Genomic DNA, 26,605 nt, shown 5'->3' on the forward strand with positions numbered 1-26,605 from the left:
CGCTGGCTTCAGAGTTTATTCTTGGAGATGATGGGGGCTCGCTGAGCACTGCTGCCTGGGGGGCTGCAGTCCTGGTGAAAGCAGACAGCTGGGGAGACCCCGTACCCTTGAGGACAGCTGCCCTCTGGCAGGTGGGAGGTGCTGGGCCCGGCAGAGACTCGCGTTTATGAACGTAGGTCCTGTAACGTGTGTGTGGCACTCCGAGCTGTCCATCTGCGATAGTCCATCCCAGCGTGGGGGGTGTCCCGGAGGAAAGAGAGGGCCCTGAGCCAGGGTGGACAGTTCTGAGCTTGTTTTTCTCTCTCTCCTACCCCTTCTCTGGATTCCAGAGGAAAGAGACTTCCCAAACCCACATGGCAGCAGGGCGGACGGCTTCCTGCATGTGCCGCTGGGGAGCATGTGCTCACACCCAGCTCGCTGGGCTCTCACAGTGGACTCAGATCATGGGGGCTACCCCTGGCTCACAGGTACAGAAGCTGCTGCCAAGGGAAGCCTGGGAGCTGCTCCATCTGCATTTTTGCTGACGCCCCTGCCCTCTGTCCAGCTCCCAGTGCAAGTTTAGCAACAGGATGAAGGAGGGAGCAAAGCACCCAGGAAGGGCCGGGAGGAAACCATGCTTTGTGGTAAGGGAACCGGTGAGCAGAAGGCAGGAAACAGCACAGAGCCTCTGACTGAGACGAGGTCACCGAAGGGCACCTGGCCCAAGGACATTTAGGTTGTGAGAGGGTGGGCAGGAGTGAAGCCCACTCAAGGCATGGACAGAGGCACAGGCTCCCTGAAGGTCACTTAGCTCTCCTCTGCTAGTTCCTAACACCCCATCCTTGAAGGGAAGACCCCCGGGGCACAGGGAAGGACTCCAGGCCTGAGGTGAGGGTAGGAGTGGATGTGGGTAGGAGGTCAGGGTCTGCCCCATTGGATGAGACATGCCCAAGCTCCTTGTCAGTTTGTGATGGAGAGTATTTTTATCCTTGAAGGCTCCGGGCAGACAAAACCCAGCCAGGCACTGATGTCTGGCTGTCTGGAACACCGCTCTGCTGCTGTCAGACCTCAACCCACCCCGATACCCCCTGCCTGGTCCTGGCCCCAGGAGGCCAATGCGAGCCCTGCCAGGCTCCATCTGAGACGAGTGCTGACATGAGGAATGCCTCTGGACGGGCACAGACCCAGGGCTCCAAACAGGGGCCAAGAGGCACTGAGGGCAGGCCTGGCCTGTGAGAGCACTGCTGCTGGCTCCCAGCGCTTCAGCTTGGCCCCCACAGCCAGCTCTGCCCAGGGGGGGGCACCTGCCTTCCAGCCCCGTGGCCTCAGGAACAAGGATGTGGGATGTTCACTCCTCACACTCCATCTCTCCGGCACCCTTCGCTCCTCGGGGGGCGGGGGGCAGGCAGAGTAGCTTTTACTCGCATTAACAGGGAAGTGGAAATGGCAAGAGTATGTTTGGTTTTTTTCCCCTTGGCAGGTTTTGGCTTCCACATCTGCCAGAAGGAGATGTCAGATTCACTCTCACTCTATTTTCTGGGGAGAACCTTCTAACTCACTGGGGACATTTTCTTGACCCCCCACTAAGCTGTTTCAACTTCACAGAACACACAACCAACAACCACAAAAGTGATGGTTTCTTTTTTTAAAAAACTGTAATAAGATGTCAAACTTTATTGTAAACCACTTTACAATGTTAAGTACATCGTCTTCCCTTTCATTTCAAGAATGTGTTTCTGTGAATCGTAACACCACAGATTTAACCACCCGCGCTGGGAGGGCAGTGGAAGTCGGTCATGGTTTGCTTACGTAGGTCTGACTTCTAATAAACTTCATGAAAAGAGAAATCAAATTAAACCAACCCACCCACCCACTCAGGAGCTCAAGGCCCCTCCCCAAGAGCGAAGCCCTTCAGAGCTGCCAATGTTTCACAGGGTAAAACACAGAGCTCTCCACTCCTAGTTGGAAACGTGTGAAACTTCTAAAGGCCAGCCCTGCCCCCTACAAGGTGGCTGCTCTGGCTGACGGCAAGTTCCCAGAGCCGTCTGCATTTGCTTGGCTGCAAAAAGGCCAGTGAATTGCAGTCTGGAGGGCAGAGAGAGCTGCTCACAGCTGCTGCTCCTTCCAGGCTCCTGGGGAAGCCTTCAGATGGGGACTCTGGGCTACAGCCTCCAGGCCCACACTGAAGAGGGGAAGAAATAACCTGAATTTGAGCCTTTATATGTTTCCCCTTTAAAGGCATGACAGGTCAACCTAACCCATGACTCCTTGTTGTCAGGAAGAGGCACAGGTTAAAGCTTGAGGCAGGAGGCCACCAGTGTGCCCGAAGGCTAATTGACAGGCCTTTACGTGGCAGGTCTTTGGGCTGAGCAGACCCAGAAGCCACTGCCTGGGATCTCACCAACATCCCTCCTTGCCATTGTCAACAACCCACTGTCAGTGAAAGGAAAAATGGGCAAGAACGATCTCTTCCATTCGGATACGACAGTTCTACCTCATCGGGTTATTTCTCTCAGTTACAAGAAACTTGTTCATGGCCTTGACTTACAAGTTTCCATTATGGGTGGCTTGGCTGAGGTCCAGATTTGGACAAATCAGATGGATGGCGCACAATACACAGTTGGTGTTCCGTGGTTTCTCAAGCACAATGATGCTTGCCATGTGGCAGGTGAAGAGCTGCACCTCATAAGGCACCTTGGAGCAGGTGGTGAGGAAGCTTATCCTAGGGATAAGGCCAAACACATCAGGCCACGCCGTTTAGGCCCGCACGCTGACAAGGCCCTGTACGATCAGACTCCCTGTTAGACGTCCATGTCCTAGTTAGCCAGCTATACAACTGACGCTCAGAGACTAAAGCCCTTTCAAAACCAGGATACAGGGAGAAACCACTGCTCGCTCGCTACCTCTTTGTCCCCCAAACCCACTGCCCAGCAGGCGCTGGGATGAGCCTTGAGATGAGCAGATCGTCTGGGGTCTGTATAACCCAGTTTCCATCCTTCACACCTGTGGCTTCCCCACCCTCGTCCCTGGTTTGGAAACATGAGGAGCTCAAGACTGAAAGTGAAGCTCAGATTCTGGGCTCAGGGAGGTGCAGAAAACAGCTGTGACCAAAGGTTATTCAAACCAAGACAAAACAGGAGGACAGAGTAAGGCAAGTCAGCGATGCCTGCCACCTACCGGGACCGATGTCAGTCCTGGTCTTCCCAGTGGGGAGCCCCCCACTAACACAGCGGAGGGTGGGAGGGGGGAGGAGCATAAAATGAGAGCAAAGCTAAGGGAGAGTGGAGATGGGCTCCGATCTCACCCTGCTCTCCTCTCCAGCTGCAGGTGCCCAGCGTAACAGAGTCGCCGCCCACTGCAATTCAGGTCCCAGCTCCTCTGGCCCTCTGGACTCCTACAGGACGACAGGCTGAGAAGGCCTCCGCAAGGCTTGTCCCTCCATGACCCGCACAGGTGAGACCGTGGGAGGCAGAGGACAGGCCCAGGATGCCTGGTTTAACAGCGTGGCTCACATGCCACAATTCAGACACAATCTGTTTGAGTGACACGTTTTTATGTAGGTTTTTAGGTAGGAACCTAAAAAGAAGGTTCTGGGTGGTGTGGCCTCCCTGCACTGATCTCACTTCCAGCTCGCACCTTAGCCACGCGGTTCTCTATTCCTAAACTTCCATGACTGCCTCTGGGCTGGGACAAAACACTGGGCTGCTGCTCCCACAGCAGGGCAAGTGCCTGGGTCTGCCCATTCCACTGCTGGGCAGCAGACTCCCAAAGACACGGGGCCTATGCCCATGCTGGGGAGTGGGGGCTACAAGCTTTGAAACACCTCGTCCTGCCTGTGGACGCAGAGAGCAAGCTTGCTCACCTCCACCCGCTGCTCTGGAGGATGTGAAAAACAGGATCACTTGGTCAGACAGGCGTTCTCTAGAAGACGAGTCGACAACACTAAGCTGACAGGCAAGGCGTAGCCTGAGAGGAAGTTCCCAGAGCTGGGTCCAGAGCCTGGTTCTGAAGGCTGCACCATGGGAGGCGGGGAGGCCAAGACTGTGTTTTAAACTTCAGATCTGGAGGCTCTGAAGAGAGGCAGGGAACAAACAGGAGTGGCCTCAGAGTCTCAATTTCTCTGGACACAAAATCCTCTTACTTACGCTTCTTTTTCCAGCATGTTTCAGTAAGACCTCTAACCTGCCGGCAGAAGTGCCAAGGAGCTGGTGGGCCCTGGGCAGAGCCCTTCCTATTCCACCCTCACAGGGCCCTGGATCCACAGTTGGACTGGCCACTTCCTGCTCAGGCCTGACCTTTGCAGAACCACCGGGTTTGTTGATTTCAGATGAGGGCCCACCTCCCTTCCTACCGGAATCATTTACCTCATCTGATCGTAGGTTACCTAACAATATGCCAAATAAAAAATTCCCGACTTTTTCCACCCACCAGTTCACAACCCACGAAAGGCAAACAAACCCATTTCTTTGGGGATTAAAAAGAGTTTTTAAATACAATAGTATGAAAATATAACTTAAAAATATAAAAGTTAACAGTATACGGAAGACTTAAAAATCTATGTTTTGCCCATGAGTCCCATAGGAAATAAACATATACTCAAAAAACATTAACACTGTGACAGCTCATAAAACCAGCTATAGAAATCAATAGTTACAAAAGCCATTTCGAGTAAGAAAGCGTTGCGGTTCCAACCTGGTCAATGTGTAACTTTTAGCCCCCAAACGTGTTACGTCTTCACATTCCCCCGAGCCTTGGCGAAAGGCTCCACCCACGGTCTGTGTGCACGTGAGTTCTCATCCTCGAGGCCACCCGGCCAGACGCAGGACAGGGCTTCTGGGTCCCTCACAACACCGCTTGGGACGACAACACACAAACAAAATGCCTCGCTTGCATATTTGGTCAGTGTTTGTAGTGCAACTGAGTGGGGACCTCCAGCTGCCACGCCGGGCCAGCGGCCTCCCTCCCTCGGGTCACAGTAGTCTAGGAGTGGGCAGAGACCGTGGGAGGAGTGGAGGTAGAAGAGGGGCAGAGAGAGGAGGGGAGGGGAGGGAAGACGCAGCGGAGTGACCCTTGGCCAACTGGCGGCTGGCCGGGCCCCGACCCGACCCCAGCTTGAGGATGCGTCATACAGGCAGCCCGAAGCGGTGCTTCTTTTTCTTCGCGGACTTCAGGGGGGTCAGTCTCCGGAGGTCCTCCTCCACATCGGACTCCTCCATCTCGTCATCGGCCGAGATCAGGATCTGAGTGGTGGAGAGGCGTGGCCCTGAGTCACTGCCTGCAGTGCCCTCTTCACCTACCCACCCTGGACCCCAGCACAGAATGCCAGCCTGTCTAGGAGGCCTCAAGTGTCGGGTTTCTCTAGGAGACGGTGATGGGGAGGCCCTCTTTACAGAGTGAGACAAGCTGGCCCACCCCAGACTTTTTTTTACACCACGTGCATCCACGGGCTACTGATACCAGTGCTGAGTCGATACGCCTCCCCTCTGCTCCCGCTTCTCCATCCAACCTCCGGCTGTGACAGAACCCACGTCAGAGCAAACTTAGCCTACGGTCATCCTGGCAAAAAAGCCCAGTCTTCACACATGGAGTCCTAGGTCCTTGAAATTGGTTCAAATACAGCAAAAGCAGACTGAAAAGCCCCGTTCTGAAAGGAAAACACCTGTGGGGCACAACATAAAGCAGGGAGATTTCAGAGTGTCTGCTCTGAGCCAACCTGGTAAACTGCTGAAGACAAACAGAAGCGCTCCGCTCTTCTGAGCCCCCAGAACGATGCAGCCACGCAGCTAGGGCATCCAGGGCAGACACTCGTTCACTGCCCACCTGTCTGGCTCCACAGACCTCAGAGCACCAGGGAAGGACTGGCACAGCCCAGGTCAGGATGGAGAGGCCCGAAGCGCACCTATGCAAGGGGAGCTCATTCTCCTCCCCGGCAGGGCGGTCTCACCACCCCTCCCTGCAGGGCTTCCTGCCTCCAGTCTTGGTCCCCTGATCAAACACTCTGGCTCCCTATCTGCTGCACAAGCACATTCCCATTCCTCACCCTGGATCACAAAGCACCTTGCCCAGCTAGCTCAATCCTCTGCCTGTACCTACTTCTTGTCATTCCGTCCTACCCTCCGGAATATGCTACTCTGGCCACAGTGAATTTCACATTAGTACCCAAATGCCAAACCACATGACCACAACTGCTCAGGAGCAGCTGCTTCTGCCTGAAACACTGTTTGTCATTCACCTAATGTTCACTGCGCTGTTACAACGTGACAGGCCTCGTGCCAGATTCTAGGGACACCTAGAGAAGAGACGGGCTTCCCCTCTGTCCTCCATCTAGTCAGCTTTCAAAGCTCCCTCCAGGACGCCCCCAAGAGCTAAACCAACTGTTCCAAGTCCTCACAGGGCTTTGTCAGCGCCTCAATCTCAGAACTTATCGCAGAGTGCTACGATGGGCTGTGCAGGCGGTCATCTTCCTTGTCCAAAAGTCTGAAGGCCTCCGCCATGTCTGTAGCCCCCATCCCCCAGCGCAGTGCAGGTGCCAAGTGAGTGCTGTGGGCTGCCTAGGACACACAACCTCGCCTCCACGCTCCTACTTATGACCACCAATCTCCCTGAAGTCCAAATATTTGAACTCAGGAAACTTGAAAATACGGGGAGGTAAGGTTCTCCCTGGGAGGTCTGGCTACTCCTACAGAAGTTTCCTGGTGGCTTAGCCAACACTTCCCTTGCTCTTTGGACAGGCAGGGATTCAAACGCCTTGATGCTTAAAGGTCGACGACCAGGCCCACACATCCTTGACGGCTTCCCTGGAACAAGGCAGCTCCTCCCTTTCCTGTCTTTCTCCACTGACAGAGGGGCTACTGGAGGCGAGCCACCCCCAACAGATGCTCCAGCTCCCAGCCCTAGGAAGGCCCACGGGACAGCAGGAGTGGGTCCAGGCTGGATGGGAGCTGTCAGCCTCCTCTCCCTCCCGCTGGCTGGCGCTGTGACTCAGCACTCAAGAGAAGGACAGATGCAAACACGAGACCAGACCCCTCCTGGGTCAGCGGCACGAGAGCTCGGCCCTACCTCAGACTCCGACTCCTCGTGGGACGCGGCCCTTCGGTAGCGGACCTTGCTGCCGTTCCTCGAGTCCTGGTTGGCTCCCCTTTCTTCTAGTTTAGCTTTCGTCCTTCCCTTTCTCATGAGGAAATTGTCCACTACCCAAAACATCAGAGCCTGGGGGAAGGAAAGTGCAGGTTACTCCGGGATAAGCCATTTGTGAAACCAAGCTGAGCAGCCCCACACCCATCCTTCTCACCCCTGCTCCAGATCACAGCATGGAGAACCAGGGAAAGGAAAACCTCCAGGCCCCCTGCTCTCTCTCTCAGCAGTCTACGAAGAGATTCCCAATCTCTATGTCCCTTCTTCTGTTTCACCCCAAGGGGTTCTGTGGTGGTGAATGATGGGGACAGCCTGCTCCGGGTGCCGCAGCAGTTGGCAGAGCGGGGCCTGAACCAAGGTCTCCGGACTCCTAGTGGGGGCTCCTCCCCTGGGCCGAGCAGGTGGCCGGCACACCTGCCACATCTGTCATCCCCAGGTTCCTTTACCGTTTTCTTTTCTTATTTCTTAATTTCTAGCCAGAGTGCTCATGAGTTCCTCTTGGAGCCCTGCGGTCAGGAATAAACGACGGGGGTGAATTCCTGACGATCTTAATCTTAATCTAGAAGCTGCTGTTACACACAGAGCAGGGAGGGCAAGACAAAGATCCCAGAACCCTTCATTTTGCACAGAGGCCCCGGAGCAGGGATGTGCATGTTGAGGAAGCAATCCTGCTATTTCCAGGTCCGGGGTGGGGATAGGAGGTGGCAAATGCTTGCATGGAGGGACCCGAGGGCTATAAGGTGTTTTCTCCATCAGACTCAGAATTCTGACAGACGCGGGAATGCAGGGGGCAAACAGGGTAAAAAATGCAACAAGGCACTGACATTGACAAAGAAGGGGACGATCAGCATGACGATGGCCAGCTTCAGGTCTGGGTTTTCAATGGGATTCAACAGGGCCACCTGTAAAGAGAAGCAGACTCAGTGAGGGTGGAGGAGACCCCAGAGAAAGTTTGGGGCAGGGGTGGGGGAGTGGGGGGTTGATGCGGCACTGGAAATCACCCACGAGGCCTTGCGAGGGGGCTTAGCTTAGACACTCCCCCCAGAGCCCTGATGAGAACAGCACCTCACACCCAGGGCCGCACAGCCCCCAGACCTGACAGCTAACAACGGACTGACGCCCTTGGAGACCACTGGGAGCGGTTAGTGCTTGAGAAGCGAAGCGACGCGGGGATGGGGGACAGGGGTGGGGCGGGATGCACTTTACGAAGCAGGCACGGGGTGGGGTTGGAGAGTGTGAGGAGAGGAGGAGGTTGGTGGGCGCTCATCACAGCTACTAGCAATGAGGTGCCGACCACTTTCTAGCAGGAACCCTGCACCCCAACCGCCTCCTCAAGGGCAACAGCTCCCAAAAGCCTTGGTTTATTTTCTTAAAAAAATAAATCTCAGCCACAAATAAAACCAAAGCAGGCCAAGATCTGAGTTACTTGTCCCCAGAGTCTCTTTGGCTGGTTTCCTGTGGGCAGTGGAAGCTTAACTGCACAGCCCTGGGGCCAGAGGGCAGGGTTAGGAACCATGGGAACCTGCGACCAGCCACACTGCCTGTGGCACCAAAAGGCTCGGTTAAACCACGGGCCAAGAGAGGTGTGTGAGGAAGCACCTGCAAACGGAGAGAACACCCACTGACAACACTTACAGTTAACCGACCACCGTAAGCAAGCCCAGGGTGGGGACTGTATTTTCGTGGGCTTTATATATTCCAAGGCTTAATCTAGAGCAGACGTGTATGGCCGAAGTGGAAGGATGCTACGTAAAAAACTGACAAGTTACTGCTCTTGATAGGTAGCCAGGAGCTGCCCCATCAGAACCAATCCAGGTGTATTCATGGAGTTAAAAAACAACAACAACAACAACCAATTTGGTTTCCCAATAGGGCTGGGGTCGGGGAGTACTGTCCCGCTTAGCGTCTCGAGGAACTGGTAAAGAAGGGAACAGGAGGCAAACCTTCTTCCACTGAAGTATGAGGAGGACAATGAAGACGACAGATTTTTCAAAAATCATGATCACGATGTAAAGGGCACACTGTCCAACCCAGGCTCCGCACTGCAGAGGGTCTCCTGCAGGGAGAGCGGGCTTGGTCACGCGGGGCGCAGACACCAATGCCCCGCCCCCCCACTGCCCACAGCTCCTGTGAGCCCTCACACCCCACCCCACCCCAGAGCTCCTGAATGAGCCCTCCAGAGCACCAAGAATCAGCTCGGCCGAACAAACAAGTGTGGGTGTTTTAAACAAAATCAGAGAATTCCTAATTTGGAGACACCAAAGTGGCCTTTCTTCCAAGACAGCCCAAGATATAATTACAAAGCACTAAAGTTAGTAAGTGCCCATTGCTGGAGCTCAGAAAAGCTGGCTCTTTTTGTCCACTGGCAGCAGAGGCTGTGTTAAGCAAGACTGCTATTATTATCCGTTGTTGATTTTTCCAGTGGCTGTAGTGCTACCCATCCTTTCCCCTGTCCATGAGCGGGCTGAGGGTTTGAATCATGAAGGCAGCAAATGACCTCTCTGTTTGCCTCCTACCCCTGGCCCACTCTCCCGGCCATTCCTGCTGCCCTCAGCCCTGAAAGCAGAAACCTGACTCTGGGGAAATTCAGATTCTGTCTAGGGGGGCACCCCAAAACACCTTGGGCTGGGGACATGGAAGAAAAGAGAGGAGCCAAGGTGAGGAGGTGCTGTGACAAAGGTCCGTCTGTGATCCCATTGGTCACTGTGCTTGAGAAACAGCACAGGAATCCAACAGTCCGTACTGGGGGACACTCATCAGTGCCTCCAGAAAGTTTCAAAAGGGACTTGATGAAGGGTGGAGGACCCCTCCAGGGAATATCCTACATCCTCAGTGACAGGCAGAACCCAAGGGATGGGTGAGTCCCTGGGAGCCACAAACGCCTCCAGAGCGAGAGACCCAGGGGAGAGTGGGGGGGTGGGGGGACGCCGCCAGGGGCCACTCTGGAAGCCCTGCCGGAGCTGTGTGACCACGTTGGCCCGGAGAGGGCTAGAGAGTAACGCTGCAGGGGAGACAAAGGCCCCAATCCAGGCTGTGAGGAGAATCTGGCCTCCAGAGGAACATCCGGCTTCTCATTTGATTCTGCAGTTTCTGCAGCAATCCCTGTCCAGCATGGGTGCCGGAGGCCCGCAGCCTTGCCAGCTGTATGTGGTGGAAACCCAGTGGACACCTTCCAGCAGCCGTAATGGACACAACCCCAGGCCATTCCCTTTTCTGGAAAACCTCTGGAGAAGTGCACAGAAAACATGCAGAAAGACGTCACTGCCTCTTCTGCGGTGTCCTATTTACTTTCACATTTGAGCCAAAAAGCCATTTCAGAAGTGCAATCTCTCCTAACTAGATTTTTAATGGAGTTTTGTAATCCTTTCGGTAAACTACCTGATGTTATTGAGGAAAGTCCTCAAGAACAGCAGCTGAAAATACTTGTTAAAAACTGTTAAGTGAAACGGGGGACAGTCAGACAGAAGCAATTGGTAGGATTGGGACTGAATCCCAATCTAGTCTGAATTGGGACTAGTGTGTTTAAAAGTCAACACAAGGAGTTAACATTTAATATCAAAAGAAAATATACTTGCTCAGAGCATGCTCACTTCATTTGCTCCAAGTTTTAAGTGGCCGACAGAAAAAGAAGATGCTTTTCCTTCTCAGGGGGCCTCACACTGCCCCCTGAATTCCACTGCTCTGAGTTTCAGAGCCACAACTTAAGAGGCAGCTGCCTCTGTTTTTCATGTAGATGCTTGAGTAAGAAAGTCTAAAAACACGGTGAGGACTTCCCTGGTGGCACAGTGGTTAAGAATCTACCTGCCAACGCAGGGGACACGGATTCGAGCCCTGGTCCAGGAAGATCCCACAAGCCACGGAGCAACTAAGCCCGTGCACCACAACTACTGAGCCTGTGCGCCACAACTACTGAAGCCCACGTGCCTAGAACCCATGCTCCGCAACAAGAGAAGCCTCCACAACGAGAAGCCCGCGCACCACAACAAAGAGTAGCCCCCACTCGCCGCAACTAGAGAAAGCCCATGCACAGCAACGAAGACCCAAGGCAGCCAAAAATAAATAAATAAACAAACATAAATAAATACATGGTGGAAAAAAAAGTAAAAAGTCACATGTGACCCACTCTCACACACCGTTTCCTCCAAGCATCCAGCCCTCGTAGCCACAGCTGGAGTGAGCGCACATGAGCTGGTTTTTCTGGTTTGTTTCATTTGAGAGTCTGTCCACAGCCTCGTCTTTTAAGGACAGACAAGCCAGGCATTCTTGTGTGCTCTGCTTTTTACCACACTGGACACACTGAGGTACGTGGGCGTTTGTTTTTGTTGGATTATTACCTCAGGATAAATCACAGGGATGGATGGGACCAAAAGGACGGAACACATCTGTAGAGAGGCCTCTGGAGGGAGCACAGGGACAGCGGCGGGCAGCAAAGCCCACACACCACTGGTGCCCAAAGGACAGAGACCTCGTTTTCAGGGCTTCTGCCTAAGGAAGAGCAGCCTGGTCTTCAGACTGCAGACACCACATACTCCCTGGACCCTGTCTCGCCCCTCAGGGCTGTGTGGTCTATTCCCCACGGCCCATGTTCTTGTTAGCAAGTTCACCTTCTCTTCTAGGGACCATGGAAACACCTAGAAAACAAGCCCCTTTTCTTCTCTCACCTGAGAAGAGAGCTCTGTGGCCTACCTGGAACTACTGCCTCAAGTGGATGGGCCGGTTAACAGGTGCAATAGGTAGAATAATGTCCACAACCTAATCCCCAGAACCCGTGACTATGGAGCTACTATGGCAGAGACTCAAGGCTGCAAGTAGATTAAGGCTGCTGATCAGCTGACTAAGAGAGAGCAGCCTGGCCTATCCAGGTGGGCCCAATGTAATCACAAGGGCACCTTAGAGTGGAAGGAGGTGGGGGAAGGTGAGAGCGATATGATATGAGAGGAAGTCAACCTGCATCTGCTGGCCCTGAAAATGGAGGAAGGGGCCATGAGCCAAGGAATGTAGGTAGCCTCCAGAATGTGGAAAAGGCAAGGAAACCGATTCTCCCCTTAGAGACGCCAGAAGGAACCAGTCCTGCTGACACCCTGGTTTTAGTCCATGAGACCCATGTCGGACTTCTGAACTACAGACAGTAAGATAATAAATTTGTGTTGTTTTAAGCCACTAGTTTTGTGGTAATTTGTTTTAGCCGCAAGAAAAAATAATAGAAATTGACAGAAATAGAAACCAGGTAAATGACATCCACCATCCTTTCTCAGCCTGGGGAGGGAGGACCCGGACGGTCCTCGATAAAGGGCAGCTTCACGTGGAAACACCCTGGCTTGAAGACTCTGGTTCCCAAAGGCAGGGGTGGGATGACACAAGGGCAGGGGCTGAGGCAGGCTAAGTGGGTGGAGGAGGGTGGCATGGAAACAAGAGGTTTAAACAACCACTGCCTTCTTCCTTTCAATCTCTCTTAAGGATGCAAACAAAACACACTGGGAATAGGTGGTACCATAATGTCCAGCGTATCAGGACCAGACTTGGCCTCCACTCCCAGGTCACTGAGCGGCATGACTGGCTATGAGTGGCTCTCTCGTAGCACTGCTCAGCGACAGTTGAGTCGAGAGCCCTGCCTTCCGGAAGGGATCTTAACAGCAAAGAAGAAGCTATGAGCACTGCTCTTGGAGATGGTGGAAGGATTGCATATCTCAGTGTAGCAGCCAAGAGGCCCTCCAAGCTGTGCACTGTCTGGGTGAGCTTCCTGTGTCACTCAACCCCTGTGGATGCCTATCCTATAAATGAGGATGATGTTGCTTTGGTCCATGTGCGCTGTGGTCCATCTCCATCCTCCAAGTTGAGGAGTCAGTGACTTGGAGCTTCTCTGCAGCCCTCCCTGGAGACACAGGGGCGCACGCTGTGTGTCGGACACTATCTTAAGTCAGTGACTCATCAGGCATCAAGTAACAAGGCTAAGAAAAGCCCTTCCCTGAGCTCATCTCCCGTCAATGGAGACAAACAATTACTTAAGATTTCTAGAAATACCCAAGGCACTCACAGCCAGCTCCACGAACCGGCTCCCCTTTTAAATGTCAGTCCCTTGTGAGTCTTCAGCCATGTAGGAGTGAGCGGCCATTGGGCCCAGAGCCATGAGCTCTTCGGGAGGTGTGACCAGGAAAGGAGAGTGGGATCCAGAATCCCACGGTCGTTCCATCACAGAATCCCTCCTTCTTGTCCCACGTGCCCCTCTCATGGCAAAGGCTCCACTGATGTTGTTCCCATGAACGGGAGCTCCTGGCTCCAGACAGCGAGGCCTGTTGTGAAGGTGGGAGACAGCTAAATCCCCAGAGCGGGGCAAGGCCAAAAGAAGCCCCTCTCACCAGCAGCCCCGCTGAGGGCACATCGAGCTGTTTCTCTGGGGGTACCAACTAAAAGGCACTGCATTTGTGCCCGGAGCCAGCATGAAGGCAGCTTCCTACCCAGGCTATATCCCATGGGGTATGGCAAGATGGAGTGGGTCAAAGCTGGGCCAGCATCCCCAGGTCACCTGTTTCAAGCTGTGTCTCTGTGAGTTGAGGATTCACCTGGTGTCCCTGGTGACCGTACATGCCAGATGCTGGGGTGGGGGCAGCCCACGGTCAGCAAGGTGACTTGGCCCCAGGGTGGGGGGGATGGACACTCCAGTCCTGACCTTGTGAGCCCCAGTAGTGGAATGGCCCAGTGACAGGACAAGCACAGACATGCAGCAAAAAGAGGGGCAACTCCCAAACTGAGAGCCGCCTCCCATCTCTCTAGTGAGGTGGGCAGGTGGTATGAGCCTGGTGGGAACTGTGGCAGAGTGAGGTGGCCTTACAGCCCTGCAGGTGAGGGCTGTGCCCCTCCCTGCCTCTAGGGTGTCTCCTGTCTCCTAGGAGCCTAGGCAGCGAAGCAGGCACCCACCTGCCTCGGGCATGTGGCAGGAGGTTGGAGCTCAGGCTCCAGAACAAGCCTCCCCACCACACAGAGGACACAGCCACCAGCTCTTGGACCTTCTCCGAACCCAACGGCCTGGAGGGCTGTACGGGGCAAGGAGCAGAGCCCCCTCCAGGAAGCCCCCTCCACAGCCCTGTCTAGCGTCCGTGGTACGTTACCATATTCGCCAAAACGCAGGGACTCCCACTGCTGCCACTCCACCAAGACGCTGACGGCGCGCACGCCCATGTAGATGAGCAGCATGCCCACGGTGGCGTCCAGGAGGAAGTTGATGAGGTACCTGTGAGGAGAGGGCACAGTGGCACCATCAGGAAACACCACCCAGGGAGCTGGGCCCACGTGCTTCCAGGGCCAAGGTCAAGGCTGGGGACCCAGCACTGTTTGGTCCTGTTCTGGGAGGTGGGAGCCTCCAGTGTGCCTGTGCAAGAGGCTGCAGGGCTCACCTCCGGGAGCCCAGGAAGGCCTCACGCCCCGGGACAGTGCACTGCTCAAAGTGGATGGAGGAGCGACCAAGAAACTCAAAAGCCCTCAAGTGTTCCTGCCAAACGAAGACTGGGATAGAGTGCCTGGAAGCAGCCAAGGAAGCCGGCAGCAAAACAGAACTTAATCGATAAAAATAATTTGTGCCATAACTGTTCACTCCCTGGAGGCCCAGCCCTCCCAAGGCCCCGAGACAGTGCTGCTGCAGCAGAGCAGTTCAGGAAACGGCCCCCGGGGTTTCCTAGACCAAAGAGGGCAGGGCCCTGTGGCCCCTGCTCATCCCTGTGCTTCAGAGCTTGCCATGGAAGCAAGCACAAGTAAATATTTCTAAAGAGAGAGCTTAACCCCCCATGGAAAAGACAAGATGATGGAGGAAGGAGAGGAGGGTCAGAAGAGCATGCCCACCCTGACCTCTCGTTCTTGTGGGGTCTGTTTTCATCTGTCCGACACACACTCCTTCCCTCACCAAGGAAAGGCCCCTGGCTCACTGGCCTTCCCTCGAGGGCCCTGAACACAGGCTGCAGCTCTCCAGACAAAGCAGGAGACAAGCAGTCACGGGGTCAGGTGCTAGCCCTCTAGATGCCACATGGCTAGGAAACCCCCCTAGGGAAGCTCTGGATACCACAGACCAACTGCAGCACTGCTGAGCTGCTCAGGCTTGAGACATTTTATGCAGGCCCATGGCCCCAACCCCAAGGCCCAGCCTCAGCGGCCTCAGTGACATGCACAGCACTCTGAAACCTGAGGGAGCATGTGCTGAGGGGGGAAGGGGGCGGCTGCCAGTGCCCTGGAGTGGTGAGAAGACCAGAGGGAGGGGACGGCCTTTTCTTCCTGCCTGCCCTTCCTCTTTAAAATCACAAGGGGTCACTCTCAGACCACAGACCAGAGAAGGCATAGCGACTGCTTCCCAGGCAGTTTCTCCAAGTTCACAGCTGAGCTCTGGCCCTAGGCTAAAGCTGCTCTCAGATGCTTAAACTGCATTGGTTTCAAGTGGTTCTGACATCTGGGACCCATCCTGAAAATATCAAGAGAACCTGATACACATGCATGCATTAGTTCATTCATCCCTCACCAAACACTGATTCGAGTCTACTGTGCGCCAGGCCTTAGGAATAAAGACAGAAAGCTCTAGACTCTATACTCAACACAGGTGACACTGGCAGCCAACAGGGTATCCTGTGGGTCCTGGAGCCAGACTGGCTGGGATCAAATCCCCGCTCCGTCACTCTTGAGCTGTGTGAACTCAGTTAAGTTATATAAATCTCTCTGTGCCTCGGTTCTCTAACTGTAAATGAGGATAATCCAAGTATCTATATTGCAGGGCTGTTATGAGGATCAAACGAGTCAACATACGTGAACAGTGCCTGCCACGTATTAAGTGCTACACAAGTGTGCTGTTAGAATCATAGCCCCTCGGATGTCACAGAAGCCAAACTGCCACCCAGAGCAGTATCCCCAGCACGGGGCACCCCTGCAGCCACAGGAAGTTGTTCACCCTCCTCTGTTTGTACACTTCTCCTCTCCCTGAATTGACTGGCTTCCCTTCTAGGTCTGTAGAGTACCAAGACGCCCCAGGTCCAGCCCAACCCTTCCCCCACTTGTAAAAAGTCACAGGGCTATTCACGGATGATGGGGCTGCAATGAATCCTGCTGCAGCACTTGCTCTTCCACAGGCCAGGACCTCTCCACTCTGTGGGGCAAGGCCTGCTCTGCCTGCCTAGTCTCCCTCCAACAGCTCTTCAACCGACTGCTGGAGCTCACCTGTCTTTCCTATGTTTTAACGACAATATCCTCTGATTGAGCTATTAACATCTTCATTGGCAAGTGCCTCTATGACTTCCAACGTTGCATGTACTCATCATCTCATGAAACCTTCATGGTGATCCTGGGGATCTGGATGAGGAAACAGAGGCTCGGGGAAGTTGAGCTGCCTTTCCGCTGATTGGCCTCCCATTCAAGGGCTCTTTTCACCACACCTAACTCCATTTTGGGCCTTTTCTCCTTTGGCTAAGCACTCCAGATCTGTCAGCAGTCCCCTCTCCATCCCAGCTGTGATTCAGTTTGTCAAAGTCCACCAGTGACCAAGGCGGCACCAGGAGACAGGGTTCCTCACCCCAGTGCCTCCAGGGTGAGCAGCTGGCTCTCAGCATATCCTGGCCAACCAAGAAAATCCACCAGAGGATGACACAAGCTTGCCGCTGGGCTCAAGGGTTAGAAGAACAAGGCCCTTTCCTAATCAACTGCCCTATGGGAGGATCGCCCTTCCGGCCCCATGCTGTGGGACTACACCCTAACAGATTACAACCTATCCAGGTCTTAAGGTAAAAAACCCTGGGGAGGGAAGACTTTACAACCTCCTTCTGAATCGGGACCTGAACTAAATCTCAAAATTACACACTGTCACCGAACAAGAGAAGCTTAAAGGAATCTTCCAGTTCAAATGGTCTTAAATATACACTGAACCTCTTGGCAAGGGACTCACCAGCCCTCCACCCCACTCTCCCTCAGAGGCACAGCAGGGCTAGGGGGCATTCCAGGCAGAGAGCAGTGCGAGCAAAGGCAGAGAAGCAGGAGACAGCTGGTGGAGTTGAGGGCCACCAGGAGCAGCCCAGCATGGCTGGGGCACTAAGTTTGAGCGAGGAAGGCAGCAGATGGAGCCAGGATAGGGAAGGGGAGCATCCTCTTCTACTCCATCTGCTAAGAGTGGCACTGTTCGGGTGCTGTCCGCAAGGAGGACAGGTATCATGGCCCAACTGGGGTTTTAGGCAGACAGCTTTGGGGGCTGTGTGGAAGGCACACTGACTGCACTGACAAGGCGGAACCACCCATGGTCTTCAGGTCAAAGAGGTCAATGTTGGTCAATAAATGGTCAACAATGGCTTTGACCCTGAATGGCTGACACCACAGAGAAGCCCCTATGTGTACTGCTCCAGCACAGACACTCCTTTGGGGCATTATGTTGCTTTGCCAGGGACTGCTTGGAAACTGGGAGACATAAAGGCACTAGAAGGCCAAGGGACAGAACTTAGGTTGATTAGCAGAAAGCCAGAGCACAGGGCAACTGTCACTGGGCAAAACCTTAACACCCAGCATGCACACAACAATCTCTCAGATGAGCACAGAGATGAAGGGGAGTTGCCCCCTCCCCAAGCTAGAGGGAACATGACTGGCAGCAGAAAGCAAGGCATGGAGGGGCAGGTGATGTTTGCACTCAACTATGGGCCACTTACAGTGAACAAGGGTCCTCTTCAGTGAGATCTGCTAGGTATACATTTGCAAAGTGGATGAACAGCATTCCTATGGCTTGTTTGGAAGTGTCTAAAAACCTGTACAAAATAGAATCAGCACTTATTATCACTCTGACGGGAGGGTAATAACCAATTTGGGGAAAATGATAAGTCTGAAACATGGAAAAAAAAAAAAAAGCCACTGGGGAGACCCCAAACTTCCAGTTACGAGTCACCTCTTCCTGGGACGTTGGGACTAACTCAGGCTTGGCGTTTCAGCCCCCTTTCAAAACCGTAACACTGCATCCCTGAAAGGCCACTGATTAATAACACAGATTTAAACACACGAAACACGTTTAAAATGTGTGTTTTCACTTTTTCTTTTTCTTGTTTTTTCTTTTTTTTGCGGTACGTGGGCCTCTCACTGTTGTGGCCTCTCCCGTTGTGGAGCACAGGCTCCGGATGCACAGGCTCAGCGGCCACGGCTCACACGCCCAGCCGCTCCGCGGCATGTGGGATCTTCCCGGACCGGGGCACGAACCCGTGTCCGCTGCATCGGCAGGTGGACTCTCAACCACTGTGCCACCAGGGAAGCCCTCACTTTTTCATTTTTGTTACTTCAAAACAAAATGCTTGAACACAGCTTTGGATGGGGTCTGAGGTGCCTCTACTTTAAAGAGCTCCCAACCGACTTCACACACAAGCTGAATGATGTGCAAGCTTAACGAGACTTGCACTCATCCAGCACTGCCTCTGGAACCCTAAACAACCTTCAGCTGCTGCCGCTTAAACAACGGGCTCGTTTGGGGCAGACAAACTTTTCAGTAAAGGGTCTGAGAGTAGATATTTTAGGCTGCGGGCCATCGTCCTCTGCAGCAACTACGCACTCTGCTGCTGCACTGTAAGAGCGGACAGTCACTAGCAGCCCACTGACACTTTATTTATGGAGACAGACAGCAGTCAGATTGGGCCTGTGGGCTACAGCTTGCCAGCCCTTGGACTAGAGGACAGGAGTTTCAGAAAAGAAAAAACAAAGTTGGTAGTCGCTGGGACAGGTGGCAGGAGCACTGTGGAGATAACGTGGGCCCTCAGTTTCTCCTCGGCCATGAACACCTGGGGACCACTCACAGTTTGCGGTCGAGGAACCTTTGGATTGTGGTCACCTCTCTTGGCCTCCCAGGCTGGGCATTCAGAATTGGGCCAGGCCACTGACAGGAGTGATAAAGGGGGCACACAGGCATGGGTCTCAGGGCTGGAACAGACCTTAGAGATTATCCAGACCAACCCTGCAACTGAGGCCTGAAAATCATTTCCTAAAATCACGGCAAAGTAGGAGCTACCAAAGGGGATTGTGTGTAAAACCCAACTCCACATTCCCCCAGGCCCCCCACCTAAGCTAGATACCCAGACTTGAGAGAAACCGACTGGTGGAAAATAAAAACGAATTATCAACATTGAGAAATAATGCACTGAAGATCAATCAAGAATATGCTTATAATTTTATTAAGGGGCCTTTATCACAGAGATTTATCGGAAGTTTCCTCTGGAGGGAAAGTAGCTATTGTTAGGACAGGTGCAAGAAAGATGGCTTCTTGAGGGCATTATGTTGTCCCGAGGAGCTGGCTGTCTCCTTCTAAGTGATTTATTTTTTTGGAGTTTTGTCTTTGGAAGCTATGTCTGAAGCTTTAACCACCATTTCTATGAAGGAAAAACTGTTGCCACAAGGTCATCCTGGGACTAAGAAAGACTAGTTTTGGGGAGAGGGGCATCTACATGGTACATTTGACTTATCTCCAAATTTAGATGATTTTTTTGCTTATGCATAGAGAGTCCAAAGATTTAACATAGTCCAACAACAGGCAGACATAACTAACAAAGCCTGCAGCATGGACTGATACATCTGTATCATCTTCCACCTCCCAAAACTAGACAGCAGTTATGACAGAATCGCCACCATATGGCTGTCACTAGCCCTATAGTGGGCTCAACAGTTATCTGGAGAAACAGAAGTGCTTTCATATTATACACAGTTCCTGATGATTAACTGGACTAATGGATTTCAACACTTTATGTTATGTATAATTGCTCACATTCCATGCCCCTCCCAAAAAAACCCCCCCAAATAGTCAAAAGCATTCTAGGAATGAGTTAATATTTAAATACGCACCATATCCTCCAAGGACGTCTTTCATGCTTTGGTTCTCTGAAGCGTTTGACTGAAAGAAAAGATAGATATTCAGTACCTTTCTACAGTGATAAGGAAGCAAAGTGCATTTAACAAGCTGGGGGTTCTCGGCACACTCGGTGTTTAAAACCACTGAGTCAGGGTACTTGCTCTTTAACATGGGATGATGTGCAAGAAGCCATGAAGGTCTCAGAGGCCCTGTTGCTACTGACCAGTGGACTCTTCCGAACGGGCTACTTAAGAAGAGTGGCTCCTCACAGCATGTGGAAAATTGTATTTTCTTCTTTGTGACAAGGGTCGCTCAGACAGGGGCTGGAAACCGCAAAGGGGAATGTAGCTACTTCTAAGTTCAGGGTCCAACGACAACCCATCCATCCGCCCACCCACCCAAACGTTCACAGAGTGCCGGCTCCAAGCCAGGCGCTGTGGAGACAAAGGCAGAGGCAGCTGCAGGGGAGGGCAGACACGTACCCGCAAGGGTGGCGAGCGCTTGAGAACAGGTAAGTCTGAGGCAGAGTGAAGGCAGGAGCCCGCCTGCCTGCCTGGAGGAAAGGCACCAGTCAGGAAGGTGGCCAAGCCCAGTCCTGGGGACCGGGGACGAGGCTAGCAAACGGACCAGGGAGGGGAGAGAACAGCCGTTCTGGACAGAGCACACACCATGAGCTGACAGGCACAGGGACATGACGTGACAGAGTGTGTGTGGCATAATTTGATTTGGCTTTAATATAGCAGGTAACAAGGGAGACAGGTTGAGCAGCGTCCTGAGTGCCAGGCCAAGGAGCCTGGAATGAATCCTGCTGGGAAGGAAAAGCCAGGGAAGAGACCTAAGCAGAGGCAAAGACACGGTGGAAATGGCGGAAAAGCAGCTCTGAATTGTGTAGATGGTGGGTTTCTGGAGGTGGAGAGGACTGAGCAAGGATGCTGATTGTGTCCCAGCACCGGGCAGTGGCACTCCCAGCACAGGACAGTGGAGGCGGGACGCTCATTCAGCAACAGCCTGACCACGTCGAATGGCAAAGGGCTCCCCAGACTGACATCTTCACCTCAGGTGGGTCTGAGACATAACCGTTTACACTGAAGGAAACAAAAAAGTTCTAAGTGTCTTGTCCTCCACTGAAGCCCTAGGCAGACTTATTTCTACAACGACTCTATCTACTAAAACAAACAATGCAAGTGCCGCATGTGTGATGTTCTCCCACACAGAAGTACCGAGGAAGAAACAGACACGATGGTAGCAGGCAAGAACAGACTTCTGGCAGAGCCCCAAGCTGCAATGAGGATGCAGGAAGAGGAAGGCAGGGAGAGAGAAACGGGTGGCCAATCAATAAGCCCTACTTCTCTAAATAAATACAGGCAGCCCCTGGGTTGCAAAGCAAGGACTGTCTATGCACAGAAATGAAATGTCTGGTGTTTAGAGACATCTTGATAGAGAGACCAAAAAGCAGGTGAAATTGTGAGGAGGGCTCTCATCCCGTTGACACATGACAGATCCAAAACATCAACAAGGCCGAAGAGTCTTGAGGGAGGAGCTGAGGGAGGCCCAGAGGTTCTGCAAGCATCCTCTGGGCTGAGGGGCTGGGGGCTCAGGAAGGAGATGCGGAGGGAGCTGGGCCAGGACAAGCCATCTGGAGGGAAAGCCCACAGGCAGGGCCAGAGCGCCTCCTGCTCATGTGTTCTTCTCCTCAGGGGAGTCTGTCCCCATCAGCATAAAATAAAGGACATCAAAACATAACCCAGGAAGAATGTCCTCATTCTTAGGAGATACATGCTAAAGTACCAGAATGGGTACAATTTACTTTCAAGTGGTTTAGGGGGAAAATTATACATTATTTATGATAATTATATATAATAAATATATTATAAATGGTATAACTTGTAATTATAAATAATTACACTATAATTATAAATAAATATGAAGTAATTATATAATATTTATAATTATATTAATATAATATACAATAAGTAAAGAGAAGCAAATATGGTGTTATGCGCCAAATTGTATTCCTCCTCCCACCCCCCTAATTCACATGAAGAAGTCCTACCCCCAGGACCGCAGAATGTGATTACTTGCAGACAGGGTCTTAAAAGAGGTAATAAAAGTAAAACAAGGTCCATGGGTGGGCCCTAATCCACCATGGCTGGTGTCCTTATAAGGAGATTAGGACACACACACAGACTGAGGGGTGACCATGTGAGGACACAGTGAGAAGACAGCCACCTGCAAGCCAAGGAGAGAGGCCTCAGGAGAAACCAAACCTGCTGACGCCTTGACCTGGGACTTGCAGACTCCAGAACCGTGAGGAAATAAATTTCTGTTGTTTAATACACCCATTCTATACTTTGTTATGGCAGCCTTAGCACACCAATACATGTGGCAACACAGTAACTGATAAACCTAGATGAAGGACATTTGTGTATTCATTAAATTTATTTAGACTTTTTTTTTAGGTCTAACATTTTTTGAAATAAAAAGCTGGGAAGAAAACACACTCTAGAAGAATGAACCAGTCCAAGCATTCATCTGGCAATATCGATCAAAACTGTTAATACCCACACCCCTTAACCTGCAGTGCACTGACAGGTACGTGTTGCACAGGTCTTACTGCAGCACACGCCAAGATGTATATAGGTCTTCACTGTCATAACAAAAACCCAGGAAGAAGCCATCAGTGTGGGGTCGGGTATATACATCACGGTACGAGGCAACACCATGCAGTTACTAGAAACAAGGTAGATCTGCATGGATTAATATGGAAAGACTTCCAAATTGTATTAACAAACTGCAGAATAATATGCCTACCATGATTCTGTTCAGACCCATTTTTAAAGAATACATATTTCTGCTGGTGTTACGCAGGGGTTTTTTCCCTAGGATATGTAAGTGACTGTTAACAAAGGCTTCCTTTGATGAAAGGAATTATGGGTCAGGGGACCCATAGACTTTTTATATCATTCTGAATGGTTTAAACATTCTTCCATGTTCATATTGTTTTTATTTCAAAAAAAAAAAAAGACAAGCCTGTGTCAGAGACTTGTATTAATGCAGCAAAGTGGGACATGGGAGAAGTGATGTGACTCACAGCTGGGCTCTGGTTCAAGAAAGGGAGAGGAAGGGTGTGTGCAGGCTGTCCGTGTGCGGGAGCGCCCTACACGGGACTCAAGAGTGGATTCAGATTCTTCTGAAGAGCAGACGTGTGGCTCCTGCCTTCTCCCTCTCCATGTCCTACCCCCTTTCCCTAGAATATATGAGTCTAAAATCTTTTTTTTTTTAAATTAAAGGAAGAAGAAGCATTAAGAGAGCTACTCTAGATCTAATTTGGAAAAGAACAGAAGATCCCGTTCACCCAGCCATGTGTTATGGAGGGGCCTGCTGTGCTATGGGGCCAGTTCAGCAGGCGACGAAATAGACAAAACCCCCCACCTTCCTTACTTTCAAGGGGGGAGAGAGGAGTAAACACAGAGCATGTCAGGCAGCAACAAGGGATAGGAAAGCAGGAAAGGAGTGAAGGGGCCTGGGAAGTGGGTTTGCAGGGACAGATGAGGAGGCCCGGAAGGTGAGCATCAGTCAGTGAGAATCACCCGTGTCTGCGGAATAGCCGTCAGGCAGAGGCCAGGGATAGGCGGGAGTACGGGACATGAAGTTAGGCCTCCCAGGCCTGTGGCCCAGGGAGCAAAGGCTCCCCTTTGCCTGCAGTGACGAGGGGGCAGCTGCAGGGCAGGACGCTGTGACCTATAGTCGAATAGGCTCACCCCTGCTGCTGTGCTGAGCGGCCTTCAGGGAGACCAGTATGAGAGCCCACGGCGAGGCCGCGGTGGCTTAGCCAGCTAGCAGCAGGAGAGGACGACAGGAGGTGGGATCCTGGCTGTATCTTCAACACTAAGCCGACAGGACTTGCCGACAGGGTGGATGGGGGGGTGTGAGAGGAAGAGAACAGTCCAGGACAACTCCAGAGCTGGGAACTTACACTGTTCCACTGCACTTCTGGTTCTGGTTTGGTGGTGGTGAAAGGTGGGAAACTGAGGGGACACAAGACTTCTCTGCAGGTAAGAGATGAGGAGCTGCCTCCGGGTCCCTGATGGACGACGAGCCAGGTAACCGTTCCCAAACAGGCCTGTTCCCCACGGCGCTGTGGCAGCTGCTCCCTCAGAAGCTCCAGAGAGTGATTCAGACTCAGCCCTCGGACAACCGATCTTTTCTCAATTCCTGGTGCTTCCACAGGATGGAGAGAACTCAGACGGTGCAAGAGGGCAAAGCAAAGGGCAATCCATCCTTTCTAACGTATCCACCAACGTCCCCTGAGGCCGGAGGGCTAGTGGAGGGGAAGCAGGCACACCTCAAAGGTAGGTCAGGCCCCTGACACTCCGCGACACTGGAGCTGGAACCCAAGGTTGACGGAGCAGCGCCCAAGAGAGGCCCTCATGAGACAAAGAAGGGGGGGTGGGGGGGTGTTGAGAGTGGGGGACAGACAAGGGGGCCGTTGGGGCGCGCAGCCCTCGGGGGGCTCCCAGAAGGCTGTCTGCCTTCACGCACACACGTCCCAGAGACAGGTGTGGGGCCCCATCGCCAGAAAAGCAGTAGCGGCCAATAGCCAGAGAGACGCGCTGTGAGTCCTCTGCTACTATGTGACTTTATGTAAAAAGAAAAAAAGGAGGGGGGCCTCTATGATCTAGCAGGTTGACCTCAAAATTAAGCAAGAGAAAACAGGTGGAAGCAGCTGGCACAGAACATGTGCTCAGGAAAGCAAACCACACCCTGCAGGCCCTGTCGTGGACCGTCTTCCCTCTCCTCCCCTCTGTGTCCACTCTTCCCAGACCTGGGGCCCAGCCACCCCATCCTGGTCCTGGTGTCTGAGAAGCGTGTGACCTAGGGTCTGCCAGCCACAACCTGACCTCTCCACACCAGCCTCCTTCTTGCGCCTGCAGGCAGCTCAGGGTTCTAGAAGGGTTCTAGGAATCCCCCCAATGTTCTGAGTGTTCCTCTGTGGCTCCTTTCTACCTCCCAATGGCTCTCTCCTCCCTCCACAGGCTCTCCTTCCTCTGCTTGACCCTTGGGGAGAAGCCCCCCCTCTCAGGGTTTCTATGCCAAGGGTTCATCAGCCTCCTCCCCCAGCCCTGGCCCCCAGTGACCCTCCAAGTACAGCCTGGTCCCGCAGAGTCGTGTCTCCTGCCCACCCTGCCAGTCCTGCCTGGCTTCCCCGTTTCTGCATAGAATGGAAGTCTCCTCACCTCTGGGGCCTCCACAGTCTCCTCCCCTGACTCTGTCAATCTCTCCCACCAACTCTGCAATTGAGGAGTCATTTGGATGTGTCCCTTTCCCCGTTTCTACCACTGAACTAGTCCAGGTCCTCATGACTGCTTTCCCATGCCAGTGAGACTGCCTCTTCCCAGGCTTCCCAGTCACCTTACCCACCCACCTGCCCACCCATTCCCCTCCCCATCCCACCCACAGCCAGCAGGTACTCTGTGCTGGGGATACTAAAACGCATAACACAAACATAGTCCCTGCCCTCAAGGAACTTTCAGTGTAATTACACTGCACATCATTTAACTTGCCTGAAACACAGCTCCCTTCTTTTCCAATCTTACTCATTTTTGAATTAAAATACATCTTTTGGAAGAGGTAAAGTGTATAAAATCCAGAGAGTACATTCTTTTGGTCAGAACTTGTAGGGTACATCTTTTTCAATCTCCTTTCTTTCAACTTTATATTTAACGTGGGTCTACTGTGAGCAACATATAGCTGAGTTCCCCCCACTCCAAATGTGGCTGGCAACTGAAGAGTGGTCCTCAAAAAGGTATGTCCAAATCTTCACCCTCAATGCCTGTGAATGTGACCTTACTTGGAAAAAGGGTCTTTGCAGATGTAATTGAGTTAAAGGTCTTGAGAAGAGATAATCCTCAATTAACGGGAGGTGTGGGGGGTCCCTAAATCGAATTACAAGTACCCTCATGAGAGAGAAGAGCGGAGAAGAAGGCGGCCTTGTGAAGACAGGAGCCTAGGAACCTCTGAAGCCACCAGAAGTAGAAGAGGCAAGGATTCTCCCCCTAGAGCCAGTGGAGGGGGTATGGCCCCGCTGACACCTGGATTCTGGACTTCGCGCTTCCAGGACTGTAAGAGAATAAATTTGTTTTGTTAAGCCAAGAAGTTTGCGATTATTTGTTATGGCATCCCTAAAAAACTAATCAGGCAATTTTTTTTACTTTTACTTTTTGTTTTTGTTTTCTTGGCCGCAACCGGATTGCTTACGGAATCTCCCTGACCAGGGACTGAACCCCGGGCCCTCGGCAGTGAAAGCACAGAGCCCTAACCACTAGACCACCAGGGAATTCCCTTTCCTTTTCTTTTTCTTTTTAAATTAAATTAAATTAATTTATTTATTTTTGGCTGTGTTGGGTCTTGGTTGCTGTGCAAGAGCTTTCTGCAGTTGCAGTGAGCAGGGGCTACTCTTCATTGCGGTGCACAGGCTTCTCATTGTGGTGGCTTCTCCTGTTGCAGAGCACGGGCTCTAGGCACCTGGGCTTCAGTAGTTGCGGCACGTAGGCTCAGTAGCTGTGGCACGCGGGCTGTAGAGTGCAGGCTCAGTAGTTGTGGCTCACGGGCCTAGCCGCTCCGCGGCATGTGAGATCTTCCCGGACTGGGGCACGAACCTGT

The 26,605-nt window shown here is 52.5% G+C and overlaps 2 protein-coding genes and 1 long non-coding RNA gene across 5 annotated transcripts in view; 1 reads left to right on the forward strand and 2 right to left on the reverse strand.

Annotated features, from left to right (window-relative positions):
* Window positions 1-1,619: 1,619 nt before the first annotated feature.
* STIMATE (STIM activating enhancer) overlaps window positions 1,620-26,605 on the reverse strand; it is a 54,102-nt gene continuing 29,116 nt past the window's right edge. Inside the window, exons 1-8 of one of the 3 annotated variants that reach the window (XM_027121083.1) lie at window positions 20,425-20,676; window positions 19,936-19,984; window positions 17,772-17,867; window positions 14,220-14,341; window positions 9,057-9,169; window positions 7,938-8,015; window positions 7,039-7,188; window positions 1,620-5,219 (exon numbers count right to left, since the gene is read on the reverse strand). In XM_027121083.1, the coding sequence (XP_026976884.1) occupies window positions 5,103-5,219; window positions 7,039-7,188; window positions 7,938-8,015; window positions 9,057-9,169; window positions 14,220-14,341; window positions 17,772-17,867; window positions 19,936-19,984; window positions 20,425-20,659 (960 nt within the window). In that variant the 5' untranslated portion in view covers window positions 20,660-20,676 and the 3' untranslated portion in view covers window positions 1,620-5,102. The other 2 variants (XM_027121084.1, XM_027121085.1) reach the window with 2 other exon arrangements.
* LOC113627996 (uncharacterized) lies at window positions 20,874-22,925 on the forward strand. Its single transcript, XR_003435839.1, has 2 exons — window positions 20,874-21,001; window positions 22,402-22,925. It is a non-coding gene; the product is annotated as an uncharacterized LOC113627996 (long non-coding RNA).
* Window positions 24,243-26,605, reverse strand: part of SFMBT1 (Scm like with four mbt domains 1) — a 165,160-nt gene continuing 162,797 nt past the window's right edge. Inside the window, exon 21 of the mRNA XM_027121075.1 lies at window positions 24,243-26,062. Coding sequence (XP_026976876.1) covers window positions 25,901-26,062 — 162 coding nt within the window. The 3' untranslated portion in view covers window positions 24,243-25,900. The remainder of the gene's footprint in view (window positions 26,063-26,605) is intronic.

The sequence above is a fragment of the Aethalodelphis obliquidens genome, unplaced genomic scaffold (assembly GCF_003676395.1).
Source record: "Aethalodelphis obliquidens isolate GAN/ISIS:26980383/991018 unplaced genomic scaffold, ASM367639v1 scaffold22, whole genome shotgun sequence".
Taxonomy (NCBI): Eukaryota; Metazoa; Chordata; class Mammalia; order Artiodactyla; family Delphinidae; genus Aethalodelphis; species Aethalodelphis obliquidens.